The following is a 15,918-nucleotide window of genomic DNA, read 5'->3' on the forward strand; positions in this document are numbered from 1 at the left end:
TTCACTATATAAAAACAAAAATAGCTTATTTGCAGACTAGATGAGCAGCCATCAATTCTTAATGTTTCCATTTAATTTTATGAGAGATCCCTTTATGTTTCCTTCTATCTGCTGCCCTCCCCACACTGATTTTCTCATTCTTCAGCATTCTTAAATGCTGAGTTGTCAGGAATTGTTCTGTGGTGCTTCTGACTGGCTCTGAGTCAAATACTTCAGGGTTTGCCTTAGATAGGAATAAAGATGCAAAAAGTGATAGAAAAGCATCAAGAATTCTTTGTGAACTCTTGTTCCTGCTCTGTGAGAGCTCCTCTGAGCAGCTGATCCACAGCTTGGACGGTTCTTTCTTGTGTTCTTAGTGAATTGTCTTTTACCTTTTAGAGACTGAAGCAGCAGAGGAATCTCTGCTTAGGAAAGCACATGGATCAAATCTCAAATATAATTTAAATAGAATTTATAGGGACAACAGAAGGGTAACAGCAATAAGAGCATCAGGGAAAGACAAGAGAATAAAGTTAAAGAAAACATGAATGTGTGATTATAGATGTGTGATTATCAGAAATAAATGTACAGGCCAAGGCAGGATTCGGGGTGACCTGGGTGGGCTCTGGCCCTGGTCCTGGCTGGGGGTGCTGCCATGGGACAGAGAGCAGAGGGAGGTGCCCACGAGGTGCCCACCAGTGCAGAGGTCACATCCACTGAGACATTCCCAGACCTGTACCTTTTGAGATATTGCCAGCACCTTCAATTCCCTGCTGGGCCTGCCCACAGCCACCCACCCACCCCAGGCAGCCTTGCAGCATCAGTGGAGGGTGCAGGTACAAACCACCTCTGAGGAGTCATCCTGCCAGGGACACGAGCCACCAGCATTCCACATCAAAGCCAAGCGTGACTCACCAAACCTCAGGCCTCTGTGGCATTGCCTGTAAAAATCCAGTGCCTATTTTTGCATGAAAAGCAGTTCTTTCCAAAGCTATTCAAATGCCAGAAATAAGAGATTATTATGACTTCATGTCATGTTGAAAGACAGGTGGAGGAGAGCACAATGTTTGTGTTGGATTCAAATGTCTGATGAAATCATTCCTGTCATTCTTAATTGATGTTGCATCTGTCTTTAGATTGGGACTATTGAGGGAAAAAAAAAAAAAAGCTGAAGATCTTATTCAGAGAAATAATTACAGTTATACACTGGTAGATGTAAAATTAAAGTATGTGGGGGGAAGGGAACTACATCCTATAATTTATCAAATTCCTACATCCCTGAAAAATAATTAGATGCTGGGCAGTGTTCAGGCACTGCTGCAGAGGCTGCTGTCAGGGGGATAGCAGTGGTCAGAAACAGACCACTGCTTCTCATTTATTCCATCCATTTTTGCTCTTCTATTGTGTTTGGAGTATTAGTTTCCAACTATCCAGAGACACAGCAGAGAAACAATGGCATCTTTATTAAGAACCAGAGACGTAATCCCCAAGCACAAGTGCAATTGCAGAAGCTGGAGGGGGAAGAAAGGGAATTCTGCTTATGTCTGGCTTTCAGGAATTTTACCCTCCAAAGTCCTTCAGTGTGATGTAGTTATGGGCAGCACTAAATCTGCATTACTTTGACAAACTTTCTTGCAGCCACTGAAGATTATTAATGAAAGCAGCTTGTGAAGGAGCTGTTCAATAGATGCCTCACATCCCACGTGTATGGCCTGGGGTTTTTTTTTCCTCTTCTTTTTCTTGCTTCTTTTCCTGATGCTTGTATGGATGTTGGATTAATCCATCACAGCTTGATTTGTAAATTTGAATACAAGGGCTGACTTCATCTGGTCAAACTTGAAGTTCCATGTAAGACAGACACAGGTTTCTATCAACAGCTTCCCACTGCCAGAGGGCAGGGTTAGAGGGGATATTGGGAAGGAATTGTTCCCTATGAGGGTGGGAAGGCCCTGGCACAGAGAAGCTGGGGCTGTCCCTGGATCCCTGGGAGTGTCGAAGGCCAGGCTGGATGGGGCTTGCAGCACCCTGGGATAGGGGAAGGTGTCCCTGCCCATAGCAGGGGATGGGTCTGGATGATCTTTAAGATCCCTTCCCCACCCAAACCACTCTGGAATTCTGGGATTCTCTTCCTCCTCTACCTGTCTCCCTGCTGCTTTCCTTTATCAGGATTATCTGCAGCTCCACATTGGAAGATCCCTGCCCAACCAAATGGCTTCACCCTTGGGAAGTCTGGTTACTCCCCACGTCCCAGACAGCAGCTGCTTGGCCAGAGGGTAGGAAACTGTCCTGGAGGGGCAGGAGTTTGGAGCAGCTCTCCTGTGTGGCTCTCCCTCAGAACATTGCAGTTGTGCCTGCTGTGCTGGGCTCAGTTCAGCCCAGTTTGTTTGCCACAGTAATTCAGGCCCTTAGGGCTGCTTTTCCTCCCCACGCTGTGTGCAGAGGAGGTTGGTGTGGGGAAAGGGGAGTGAAGCCACTCCTGGGACTGTCAGCTAAATGCCATGTACAGAGCAGCCCAAAGGGAATCCCACTGGAGAATAGCCAGTGTTTCAGAAATCCAATATCCCAAATCCCTGCTGGGCCATGGAGACTTTGGCTGCTGTTTCACTGAATTAAAGCCACAGTGGGCTCTGCTCTTACCTGGGCTCTGCCTTACAGCAAAAGTGCAGATTTCTTGCCCATGTCCAGTGGATAACTACAGTTTAATATAATTTATATAAGTTATGGGGATTTCATTTACAATTCATCCCCCAGAACATTGTTTAAAAAGGTCTTGGAAGTGTAATTTTATACCAGTGTCTGGAATTGTGAACCACAGCCTCAGGCTGGCAGATAATTCCCTGGTATCCAGGCAGTAGAGTTTATGTATAGAACTGCTTCCTGCAGCTTCAAGGACTTCTGATAGTTGTCTTTCTAATTTCTACACAATTCATGTGAAACCAGGACTTTGTTCATAAATTAGGAATCTGTGGTTGTAACACGAGGTAATACAGAGGTGTGTCAACTTCAGCAGTTTTTGTAGTTCTGGAAATTGAAAACTAATTACTTATCAGAAATGTTCATCAGCAAGTTCCTAAATAAATATTAAAGTTTTACATTACAGAATCTTGCTGCTTCACTGACTCTGACTATAAAGTAGCTGGGAGGGATGGACTCCCCCTTTACATGCTGTCAGGTTAGGGAATTGTAAAATTAAGGTGCTTTTTCCAGCACAATTCCATAAGACTTGCATGTCCAGATGCAATTTTAACTTCTCATTTATATTTGCAATTCAATGTGTGTAGGAGCCTTCAAAAATGAAGTCTTCCATGAGAATTAACTTAGAGTAATAAAAAGCAATAAAACCTGATTGTGGCACCATCTCGATTGTCTTCTGGAAATGTATAAATAAATAAGGGCTGTAACGAGTGGCAGTGGCTTCTGGAAAGTTTCCTTTTCCCCTTTTCCATTTTGCTACAACAATCAGCTCCACAGTGACTCATTGCCTTCGTTAGGAGAGGGAAGACATCCTTCATTACTCATTACCAAAGGAAGGACTTTGCTGCTGCAAGGAACAGCCCTGGCATTCTAATTCCACAAGAAAAGAGTCAGCGTCATTCTTCCCCAAACTTTGTCAAAAAAGACAAAATAATGCAGTTTAATTGTCCCTGTTTATAAATAGCCCGTCCACAATGACAGATTTGTAATTTTAATGCTGCAATCAGGAGGAAAAACGCACCTTTCTCTGTGTTTGTGTCTGAATTTCACTTCAGGAAGCTCACGCTGAGACCCAAGGCTATAAATGATCATATATATGTATTTATAAATACAAAACACATTTATTTATTTCCAATTTATTGTCTGACTTTTTAATTACAGAGAACTGTGGATACAATACATAAATGCACATGCAAAGCACTTGTTTAAGTAATCCAAGGATATATTTAATTTCACAGGGAGCAGGGAAGACTCTTTAAAATAATTGTTTTTCTTGATTTTATTAATACAAATGTTCCTTGTCTCTTTTCACAGTCCCTTTTTTCAGATTTATTTACTTGATATGAAGGAATTGAGCTTGAGTTAAGTTTTTACTGTATTTTAATGTGGTTTTTATTAAGCTGTACAGAATAGTCCATGCCTCTTTATAAATAAGCTAAGATCATGCATTACTAGAAATCACATTTCAAACTGTACTTTTGCCAGACTTGGTTAAGATTTTCTAGGAAGGGACATTATAATTGTGTGATTAATCTTCAGAAAAGGGAAATTTTGGCTCTGTAGTATTTCTTACTGTGTTAACTTCAGAAATTTATAAAACCAACTTGAAACTGCACTGTAAGTGTGTTTATAATGACTTTTAGCTGATTTAATAATCCTCAAAGTTTGGTGACCATACAGATCACAGCTCCCCAAATGCAGTGCATTACCTCTAGCATCCAGATGAAGTTATCAGAGTGGGAGGAAATTACTGGGATTGTGTTTCTGTGCTAATCCAGCCCCTGGGCTGCTTTGATCCCATTGTGCAGCAGGACGTGTGCATGGGTGATAAAGAACATCTCAGGTTGGGGATGGTAAAACATCTCAGGGTGGGGATGGTAAAAACATCTTAGGCTGGGGATGGTAAGAACATCTCAGTTTGGGGATGGTGAAGAACATCTCAGTTTGGGGATGGTGAAGAACATTTCAGGGTGGGGTTGAAGCCCAGCTGGGGTGTGTTACCCCTGATCTCGGGGCCATGCTGGTGCTGGGGTTGTGTTCTTAGGAGCATTTCCAGGCCAGTTTCTGATCCATTTTTGCTGCTGTTATCAGTGCTCCTGCCAGTGCCACTCCTTGCAGCTGGCACTGCTCAATGTCCCTCTTAGTTCATGATCCTGCAAACCCATCCAAGGAGCCTTGATCATACAAATAACCCTGCTAACTGCAGGTATTGGTACTGCCTTATCCCAGTGGAGTGAGAGCCTCTCAGTGTGCAGTATCAGCTCCTTCAATCACGCTTAGATGTGACAAGCCATGGCACAAGGCTGTTTTTAAAAGTCACCACTTTAAACAAAACCAGTTGAAACTATGCCAGAAGCCTCCTGTTAAGTTTTCTGGCTGTGTGCTCCTTTCAGTATTTCCAAGCTTTGCCCTTCATAATAGTAAATATCAAACCAGCACCCTGGAAGCACTGGGAGCTGGATTGGCAGGTCTCAGTCTCTGTCTAACATGCAAATGCTCGGTCTGTGCTCACCTGTGGCCACTTGCTGGATCACAACTCAGTTCATTCACACACATCTGGGCAGCTCTGGCTGGATGTGGGGTATATGCACAAAACACCAGAGCACGGAGAGGAAACAGAACACAAAACAGAGCTGAATTTACTTGTGTTCAATAATCCAAATATTGAACATGGTTGTGCAAAATCCTGATTTTTCTTTTTATGGTCTTCCAATTCACAACAGGTAAGTAATCAGGCTTCAATCAACTGTCTATTTCCAGACAGTTATTTGAGCTATTTTGTGACTTTAAAGCAATTCCTGACCTTCATCTCTTGGATGACATGCAGAGTTTCTTTAATGGTGCTGAGGACTGAACAGGCGCCCACTAACACAGAATTCACCTCTCTGGCATTTTCTTAATTTTCACTTTATTAAGCAGATAAAAGAGGAGCTGTTTCCTTCCCAGACTCCCTCACTGGCTCTGATGGACTGTGAGGCATCAGTCCAGCCAAGCATTTCTTTGATCACCGAGCGGAGTAAAAGTTGTGGGAAGCCTAATGTGTGGCTTTATTTACCCTTCTATACCTTATATCTTTTCTATCCTTATATATTTATTTATCCTTAGGCATCCACTGTGACAACATCTGCACCCAGGGCCGCTGGGGACCCAACTGCTCCATCTCCTGCAGCTGTGAGAATGGGGGATCCTGCTCCCCTGAGGATGGAACCTGTGACTGTGCACCGGGATACAGAGGACCCTTGTGCCAGAGAAGTAAGATTTTCCATAGCTGGTAGAGGCAAGGCAGATAGAAATGCTCTTTTATGACACCAGACAGACAAAACCACAGTTTCTGAGCTGCTTTAACCCGTGACTTCCTAAGGGTAAAAAAGCCCGAAAATGCAACTTCATCAAGAAGTCAAGGCTCTCCTGCACAGAGCTGTGCCTCGTGTTTCTTCTTCTGATCTGCACCTGGAGGTCACAGGTGACCTGCAAGGAGGAGCAGCACCTTTACAAACCAAAGCTGGCAGGACACAGGTTTTCAGTGAAGTCAGATCTATTAAACAGAGTCAGCCACCACCCTTCACATAATGACAAGTGGATGAGCGTTGGCATCAAAATAACAACTCAATGTTTTCTTATATACCAGAAAAAGAAACACAGCTGCCCAAAATAACTCCTGTTTGATGCTCTGCTGCTACATATTAAAATGTACCAAGCAGATAAAAATCTTCTCATCTGCTTTATCTGGGAAGCTGCATTTGCCCCATAGGGACCCCAATTCACTGATCCAAACTACACCAACCATCCTCCCATGTAAACAAGAAGTGGATTTGTCTTTCTTGGTCAGCATTTCTTCTTTGTTCTTCTTCTTCCTCTTCGTCCTCCTCTTCTTCCTCTTCTTCCTCCTCGACATTCTGCATGCCCAGTTCATATATCCCCTTTGATTTCACCAGTTACACTTGACATTAGAACACACTCATCTCTAAAAATAATTTGCAGCTGACAGTTTTTATTTAAAGCCATTATAACAATGACCTCTAGCACTGCTGTAGTTAATGGTCTATAAGCATTTCCATTATAAACCCCAATTTCCAGGTGCTTCAGCATATCTGTGTAGCTGTAAAACCTCTCTCCAAGGCTGAAATGTGGTGCTCAGAGCTTCAGGGAGATGAGGAAGAAAATGTTTTACAAATTTGAAAACCTGAAGAGTGCAAAACTTCCAGAAGTTAATAGTTTCTGACCTTTCTGAGATGAAAAAAACCCAGCTTAGTTCTATCAGCTGTTGGCATGCAGGCTACAAGAGCAAACCTTGTGGCCAGTTTGCAAGGCAGGGAATCAGGCTGCTCCCTGAGGACGTTTGCTGAGGATCTAATGGGGAGAAATTTTCCTCCCCACTGGGGTGATCACAGAGGGATCATGTGGATGCTCCCACTCTTGCCTCTGTGAGGCCTGGCAATCCAGCTTACTTCCACCTCTTTTCTGGGATTCAGGCTCAAGAATACCTGGTGAACAGGAGACCTTGCTAAGCTTGTTCTCAAAATCATCCACATTTTTCTCTTAGAAATTTATTTAGAAACAGAATTTAGGCTGTACAAGGCAGAGCTGAAGATGATACTGAAGGTGATACTCAGCCAACTTGTTCTGTCTGTGTAATCAGGATTACATGAGACACTGGGATGCTTTAGTGCTCTTAAGACTGCAGAAATGTCTCCAGGAATGATCCAGGTTGTTTTATAGCTACTGCATCATCAACCAACCTGTCAGCTAAGCTCCAGCTGGAAATGTGCAGTGGGGTAAGAGCCTGACATCCTCTGAGAACATACAGTCCAAGAGAAAATTCTCATTTGCTGGAAAAATAGAACAGACATGATTTAGTAACCACTGAGCCAGAACTATAGAAGAGAGAATCACAGGAGTAAAAATAAAAACATATAAAGTTATTTTTACTGTCACTTACTTCAATTTAACATTTCTTTGTGTTACCTATTGCAGTGAATGTTTAGACAGTGGATGTTTTTTCACTCTACATACTCTACGAAGCAAAAATCTGCTTTTAAAAGAGCTACTGAGCTGTAATCCTGACTCTAAACCTGATGTACAAACTCTGTAATAATTTCAATCCAGGTTTTAGGCAAAACAAGTACATAAGTCATGGCAAGTTTACTCAGCTATCTGGTGTGATTACTGATGCAAGCCAGGTGATTTTCTACGGTGATATATAATTCTCATTAATAGATTCTGTTCATCACTTGATGGCTGTTGCTCCTGCCATGAAATGTGTAAATGACTGCCCCAGCTTAGCACAGGCACCACACAGCTTTTGGCATAGTTGTTTTGACATAAAATATTGATTCCTAATATACCTTCTCTGATTTCTTGACTCAATTTCCATTTCCTTCTGAGTTTCTGTTGTCTGTACCCATGTGCCAGTGTTTCTTTTCCTATCTACCCTAAAGTCTTTGGAATGTGTTATCAACCATATCTGCAGTAGGCTGTGAGGTCTGGAACATCTTAAACTCCTGTTTTATGAAAGATTTCAGGTTAGAGAGACTCAAATGAGTGTCCTGAGAGAGAGAGGCTGCTGAGAACTCTGCTGTGGTATTAAATAGCCAAGCACTTCCATGAGGAAGAAAGGTGGGAATGTTTGAACACAGGATCAGTTTTATCCAGAGCCTGCACTTTATTAGACATGGAACAATCCAACTGGCCTCATCATTTCAGCTGTCTGCAAAATTGTGGTTGATAAATTAAGAAATATTGGTTTGGGATTAAGACAGACAGAGAATTATTGAGCTCTCAGTGATGAGAAAACGTTGGAAAACCTGTGACTGCTTGGTTTGTTCTGTTTTCAGTTTGCCCCCCTGGGTTTTATGGCCACCACTGCAGCCAGCCGTGTCCCCAGTGCGTGCACAGCAGCGGTCCCTGTCACCACGTGTCCGGACACTGCGACTGCCTGCCAGGCTTCTCCGGCCCTCTCTGCAACCAAGGTACCACCCCAGTGCCACCTCCCTTCCTGAGTGTCTGTGCCTCTGCAGTGAGTCCCATCCCATGGTTCCTGCTTTTTTCCCTTGTTTCAGCAGTTTAGATCCCAAGCAAATCTTTATTTCAGAGGGAAAAGGCTAGCAGGTACTCATTCACCCTCTTGTAAATACGATGTGCTTCTGGTTTCATAAATAAACCAGGTCTGCTACACTGGATTGAAATGACTGTGGAATGGGACACCTGCTGTAAATACATCAGCATCCAATGGCTTCATTCTTCTTGCTCCTCACCTGAATGTTGACAGCACCTTCATGTGATCTTTGCAGCAGGATGGGGAGGTACCGGTTCAGGTAAAGGCCAGCTCAGGTGAACAATCCCAAGCACCCAGTTGTGCACAAAACCCCATTTACACCATGCAGGACCTGGCTGGGAATAGCTAAAACCATGGACACAAGTGCAGGAGACAGGAAATTTACAGTGAGGCAGAGAAGTGGGTTCATTTTCACAGGTGAAGAGGAACTTCAGCTCCCCCAAACACCCATCACCTTTCTGTACCTTTGAAAGTTCCATATTTAAATCCAGGTTTCATTTTCATCCTAAAAATACCCACAAAATCACTCAGCACTCTCAGTTGCTGCATACTGCAGTGGAGGTTTCTACACAGATATTTAAAAGAAGTGATTTGTAGTGGCCACTACCCCTGTGAAGTCACCATCCCTGCCAAAATTGAATGACACTTTCAATGACCTGCTTTGCAGTAAGTTGGGACTGCAGGGAGCAGTTACCCAAAATCATTAAACATAGATTAAGTATAACCATGTTTTTTTGGGTTTTTTTTCCTGTGCTGTATAGTCAACTAAACATTACACCAATTAATTTATTAAAATGAACGTATTTCAGTGAATTTGTCCATTTTATGTGAAACGTTAGCCAGATTTCAAAGCATAAGCAGGTCTAATTATCCTCTTAAGAAAACTATTTTATTTTTTGCTCAGATGTTCAGCACTTCTGGTTTTACTTTGAAATGTTGATCTATCCAGCAAATTAATCTTAAAATATTCATGTCCTAATTAAAATCAATTTGTGTTGCAGTTTGTCATAATGAGTTAACATGTAACTTTATTTTGTAGAAAGAAAAATGCTAATTAATTTTCCATTAGAAAAACATGAAATGAAGATTTCACTTTGGCATTTTTATCTCCTTGTGCCACTGGCAGCAGGAACTTTCTTCCACCAGCAGTATGTGCATGTGAGGAGCTGTGTAACCCCCAAAACTGCACAGGTTGACTTAGTTGTGCCAAGGATTCAGAGCTGCAAACAGCTAAACAGCTGTTTTATGAATATCTTTCACAATCATGGAGCAAGATGGGTTGATAATAACTTGTTATCACTGCTAGAACACACCTGACATCCCACAGGGACTTTGGGAGTCCCACTTCAGAGCTTTTTGAGCTAATTAACATCCCAATCTGTGTTGTACAGTCACGTTGCTGCTGAAGAAAGCAGCATTAGGCCTTGTTTTACAGCTCTCTAAAAATGATTGAGACATTTAAAAAGTGCTTGAATTTGGATCTCACATATTCATAAGAGTCACTCTGTCAGTCCACAACCAGGTTGTTTAAATTAGGGAGAACAACCATTTCATCATTCCTCTGTGCTGACATTCCAGAGGGCATCATCCCATTTCCCAGAGACAAGAGGAGCTCCTGTGGAGGGAACCCCTCTGCCAGCTCTGCCTGTGTGCACAAAAGCACCAAAGTGTGACCTGATCCCTTTGCCAGCAGCTCTGTTTGGATCACAGATCTTGCCCTGATCCATCAGTATTCCATGGTGCAGAACAAACCAGCTCCTCTTCTAAGGAAGTCCTTTGAGAATTATGGTTTTTGTACATACAAACCCCAGCCTTCAGCGAGGTGGTGCTGCCAAAGCACCACCCTCCATCTCAAAGATGCCATAAAACAGTGCCTGGTAGGGAAAAAAAAAACATAAAACAGGAGCTGGAAGGGAATAATGGTGTGGCTTGTCCAAGAGCCTGGGCTGACAGATCAGTTCAGGTTTTGCTGTCTGTGATAGCAGAGCTCTGCTTTCCTTCTCCCTCTCTCCCTGCATGCCCTCCATCGTGGCTGCTGTGTATTGTGTTTAGTTTTATCTCTTTTCACTTAGGAACTGTTCTGTTTAGCACACAGTGTGAAAGCCAAACCCAACTTTATCCACTCCTACAGATAAGTCCTATAGAAACACAAGCAGAAAACAATACTCTGCTGTAGTAAGAGCAGAGGATGGCATATTATATAAAAGCCAATGAATCACAGCTCAGGATTTCAATCTGTGGCTGATTCACAGTCAGGATAGATTGAGGTCACCTGCAGAGACTACTTTTGAGAAAGTGAGAGAGGCTGAAGTGGTAAAACAGCTGCATAATTCAGGCAAGTGCCTTAATCACTTTTTTGACATCGCTATTATTTACCAGGATACAAGTCCAGTTCCATTTGTTACTCTCTTTGCAAAGATGGACTGTATGTTTTATCTTGTTTTGAAAATACATCTGTTTTTGTCAGGGAACACAGCCAATAAGAGCCCAGAAATGAAACATTTCATTCATTACTAAGCAGGGCTTTCCATCAACTTTAACGTTAAAGATTTCCAATAATTTGGTGGGAGGTTGAAGATCTACATGTCTATTAGTTTCCTGTCACTGTGCTTAGGATGTGAGAAGATGACTCTGGAAAAAAATTTAAGAGTTTCTTTTCTTCCAGCTTCACTTAGGTGGGCACACAGGGAGAGGTGCTGATTTTGTTGGGGTGCAGCACATCTGTTAAATAGCTCTCAGTCAAACAGATATATAACATACATAAATATATATGTGTGTATCTATATATATATATGTGTGTGTGTGTGTATATATATATAAAATCCTTGGAAACCAGAGCAGTCCCAGCCACTCACTTGTGGCTGCTACTCACTTAATTCTCCTCAATTTTTCTTGTTCTCTTCCTCTCCTAATTACCCCTCTTCTCTGTTTTTTCTCTCCTCTTGTCATCCTTCCATACTGCCCTTCAATAATTGCAATCTTCTGACTATGTTGGCCTCATTTTCCAGCAGAAAAATGGATTTTGATATGACTTTTTCCTATTGTTTTTACTCCTGGGATGCAAGCAAAATGGGCTCGATTACTTTCTGCCTTTTCCTGCTTTCCAGAGGAATTTTGTTTCATCAGAGAAAAAAACGTTGTAATTAATTTTATCTCTAATTGCTAAGTGTCGAGTCCTGTGATTTCCTCACATTCCTTTTGAAGAGCCTGCAATAAAGTGCCTTGTGTTTTCAGTGTGTCCCAGTGGGAAGTTTGGGAAGGGCTGTGCCGAGGTTTGCCAGTGCACCGAGAACGGGACCTGCAATCCCATTGATGGATCGTGCCAGTGCTTCCCGGGCTGGATAGGGATGGACTGCTCCCAGAGTAAGTAAAGGGCCATTTTCCCACCTCTGCCTTCAAATATCGTATTTTTGTGTTTGTTTGGTGCTTTCTGAAAGTTAGAGACAGATTCTGGGGAAATCCCTGTTGTATTACAGCCAATGCCTTACTCTCTTTAAAGCTGATTTCTTTTAATTAATCTAAGTTAGCTTTGTATTGAATTAGTTTCTGCATTTGGAGTTTGCAGAAGCTGTGACTGGCTTTTATCCCAGGAAAGGGAGGTCACAAGCTCTTATCAGAAAAGAAAGCTCCATGCTCCTTTTTAATTTCTAGCTGGATTCCTTTTTATTTATTTTTTTTTAAATCATTTTCTTTCAGCTATTACATTTAGACATTATTAACCAGTAAATGTTTTCATGTACCAAATCCCTAGAATTGAGAAATTAGGCAGCTGAAATATTTCTATTAAATGTAATTTAATTGTAAAAGTCAATGTGGCCTTGTAGGGATGAAGGATTTCTTTCTGAAAATTGCCCAGGTAGAAGATTGGCATTTGCTGATCCCAAAGTGTCATTTCCTGAGAGCATCCCTTAATTGAAGCTGGATCACAGAGGGAGGCAATATCCGATCATTCAGAAATGTTACTTCATATTCAGGATACAACTAGCATATTAGACAGCATTCCAGAGTAAAATATATTAAACTCCAAGTGATAAAGCAGGAATCGGATAAAAACAGACAGCTGTAATTTTGCTTTTATTGTGTGTCTTCCACAGGCAGAATATTGCTGTCAGTCAAAAACAGCAGGAAAAAAGAAAAGGAAAAAAAAAAGACAGAAAGCTGCACATATTCCTCATTACATTTAACCATCTAATTGGGAAATGTGTGTTAACCTTGAAAAGAGATGCTTTTCCTTACAGAGCGAGGCAGGCCAGGCCAGCAGGGCTGGTTTAGGAGGCAGGAGCTGCCTGTGGGCGCTCTGTGCTCTGGATGAGCAGAGGAGGGTGAGGTTCTTTGCTCAGTTACTCCTTGCACACAAAGGGAACCTCTCCCAGGGTGACCCTGTCCCACTGCAGGCTCCCCTGGGCACCTGACCTCCCATCCTGGGCTATTTCTGGCCTTGCTCTCCCTTAACCTGGAATGACCTGGACTTGGAGATAATTTTAGCTCTGACTCCAGAGCCAGTTCTGGATTCACTAACAGCTCCTGCAGCTCTGCCTTAGAAAGGCAGTGGAAAAGTATTTCTGGTTGCTTATAGCACAAACACTTCAGGCCAAATCCTGCTCAGCTTTACGTTGTGTGAGTCCAGTGACCTTTTCTTTGATTTACGTCATGGCAGGGTTTTTTTGGCCATTCAATCTGGCTTTAGAGGTGTCTGTCAAATGCCAGAAACTTCCATTTATCATCCACAGAGCCATTGGCATCCATGGAAATAGGCCTGGTGTCTGTATTTTCAGGTTTCCTGGGAACCGTGCCTTATTAATTCATGTCTTTAGCAGGAAGCAATGAAAAGTGCTTTTTAAAGCAAAAATATAGTTGTTATATTGAAGGGCTATCATAATTTTGGATCTTTTAGTCTGGCACTAATAACTGTAACTTACTGCATTCATTTTTGGAGGGAGGCTTAAAATAACTTTTTTTTTTAATGTATTAATATTGTACTTGTTGAAATATAAAACAGACCCGGAGATTTTAATTTAATATTAGCCCCCAACAACAAAAGCAATCTGAATTTGTGGATGGGAATTCATACTGGAAGAAGTTTTCTTTACATTTTTACATGATTGGAGTAGCACTCTATGCTTCAAATGAATGTGGTAATTTTAGTGGTTGATTGCATAGCAAAGTAAACCTGAATAGCTGGGCTTTATTATGCAAGAATTCCAGCATGTCAAAAAGAAAATTAAATTACCTCCACATCCTGCAGCCCTGCCTAACTTGTCCTCACAGATAATGCCACTGAGGCAGGGAGAGCAGCCACAGCCCAGAGCGGGGTCGTGTCGAGGGTCACTGGTTCACTGCAGCAAAGAGCTGATCCTGCCCCCTGCCCTGCACAGAGGATCATGGAATGGAACAATCCTGGAATGCTTTGGGTTGGAAGGGACCTTGAAGCCCATCCTCTTCCACCCCTGCCATGGGCAGGGACACCTCCCACTGTCCCAGGCTGCTCCAAGCCCCATTGTCCAGCCTGGCCTTGGACACTGCCAGGGATCCAGGGACAGCCACAGCTTCTCTGAGCACCCTGTGCCAGGGCCTGCCCACCCTCTCAGGGAAGGAATTTCTTCCCAATATCCCATCTAACCCTGCCCTCTAGCAGCAGGAAATCGTTCCCTGTGTCCTGTCTCTCCATTCCTTGCCCCAAGTTCTCCCCAGCTCTCCTGGAGCCTCTTTAAGCCCTGCAAGGGGCTCTGAGCTCTCCCTGGAGCCTTTCCTTCTCCAGGTGAACATTCCCAGCCTGGCTCCAGAGCAGAGGAGCTCCAGCCTTTGCAGCATCTCCATGGCTTCCTCTGGACCTGCTCCAGCAGCTCCAAATCCTTCTGCTGTTGTTCCTCCAGGCTGGAGGCAGCTCTGCAGGTGGGGTCTCAGGCAGAATCCCCTCTATTGATCTGCTGGGAGAAATCCCAGTGCCAGGGGGAGGTTACAGGGTGGCACCAGGGTTTGGAGAGCAATTGGTGGCTTGGAAGGACCGGCCACTGTGCAGGAAGAACTGCTCACTGTCCAGGAGACACTGCCAAGCTCAGCAGGGCAAGGTTCTGCCCTTGCTGGTGTCTCACAGGTTCTCCCTTTATTGTTGCTCCTCCACAGCACTAACTCAGTATCATTGCTTTCTTTTTTGTCAGCTGACAAATGTTTTTTATTTTCATAGCTTGTCCCACTGGGTTTTGGGGCCCTGATTGCTTTCATTCATGCAACTGCCACAACGGAGCACTGTGCAGCCCCTACGATGGAGAATGTAGATGTACCCATGGTTGGACGGGGCTCTACTGCACTCAGCGTAAGCCTTTCAGAGACAGGGAATCTGTCAAAGTGTGTGCTGCTACCTCGTGTCTCTTCCAAGTATTGCACTTTCCCCTGGAAAATCCCATGCTCCTTGCTCCTGATAACCTCACATCACCCCGAAGAAAATAGTCCTGAAGCTTTCCAAGGTTTTTTATGCCTTTGGCACTCGGTAAAGGAGGGGGAAATCATTTAGATTATTGATTCATTGTTAGAATTTGCACAGTCTGTGTCCCTGCTTGTTAATGCCTCAGTATTTGTGGTCTGATTTAGGAAAGTGTTAGAGATTTCTCACCCTAGTGCCAAATTACCAGTATGAAAGAGGAGATCCAATTCTGGTGAGCCTTTTAAGAAGGTTCTTTCACTTGCAAGTAATTGATTGATCCCTGGTCTTCCAGAGCATTTCTGTTTAGCATCTTCTTTCACTTCTTGAAAATTTAGTTTGTATAGATGGGTCAAGTTTTCATTCTTCTGAAACACTTAAGAGGCAATTCTGTAAAGATGAGAAACATTACTTCAAGAAAATTGGCTGTCACAGTATCTCTGCATTTAGACCATCAAATAAATGTCATTAAATATACAGAGGCTGAAAATCCATATATTTATAAGCCCACATACTTTGTGCTGATAACACATCTGAGTCTGGCTTTCAGCTTATTTTTTTACTCTTTCCTTGTTCTGATTGCTGAAAGGTTGCCCAGCTGCTTTTTATGGAAAGAACTGTGCCAATGTTTGCCAGTGCCAGAACGGAGCCGACTGTGACCACATCACTGGGCAGTGCACGTGCAGAACAGGATTTACAGGCAAACAGTGTGAGCAGAGTGAGTACCAGTGACCTCAGTCCTCTCTTTCTCCAGAGAGGGGAGTGTGTTTCA

The 15,918-nt window shown here is 43.0% G+C and overlaps 1 protein-coding gene across 5 annotated transcripts in view; it reads left to right on the forward strand.

Annotated features, from left to right (window-relative positions):
• Nucleotides 1–15,918, forward strand: part of MEGF11 (multiple EGF like domains 11) — a 192,908-nt gene that overhangs the window by 148,544 nt on the left and 28,446 nt on the right. For all 5 annotated transcript variants that reach the window (XM_014251212.2, XM_088063256.1, XM_088063257.1 and 2 more), the window contains exons 13-17: nucleotides 5,779–5,925; nucleotides 8,508–8,642; nucleotides 11,963–12,091; nucleotides 14,913–15,041; nucleotides 15,736–15,864. In XM_014251212.2, the coding sequence (XP_014106687.2) occupies nucleotides 5,779–5,925; nucleotides 8,508–8,642; nucleotides 11,963–12,091; nucleotides 14,913–15,041; nucleotides 15,736–15,864 (669 nt within the window). The remainder of the gene's footprint in view (nucleotides 1–5,778; nucleotides 5,926–8,507; nucleotides 8,643–11,962; nucleotides 12,092–14,912; nucleotides 15,042–15,735; nucleotides 15,865–15,918) is intronic.

Source organism: Pseudopodoces humilis, chromosome 16, assembly GCF_049639895.1.
Source record: "Pseudopodoces humilis isolate 2021_Gansu_Grassland_sample_001 chromosome 16, ASM4963989v1, whole genome shotgun sequence".
Lineage (NCBI taxonomy): Eukaryota > Metazoa > Chordata > Aves > Passeriformes > Paridae > Pseudopodoces > Pseudopodoces humilis.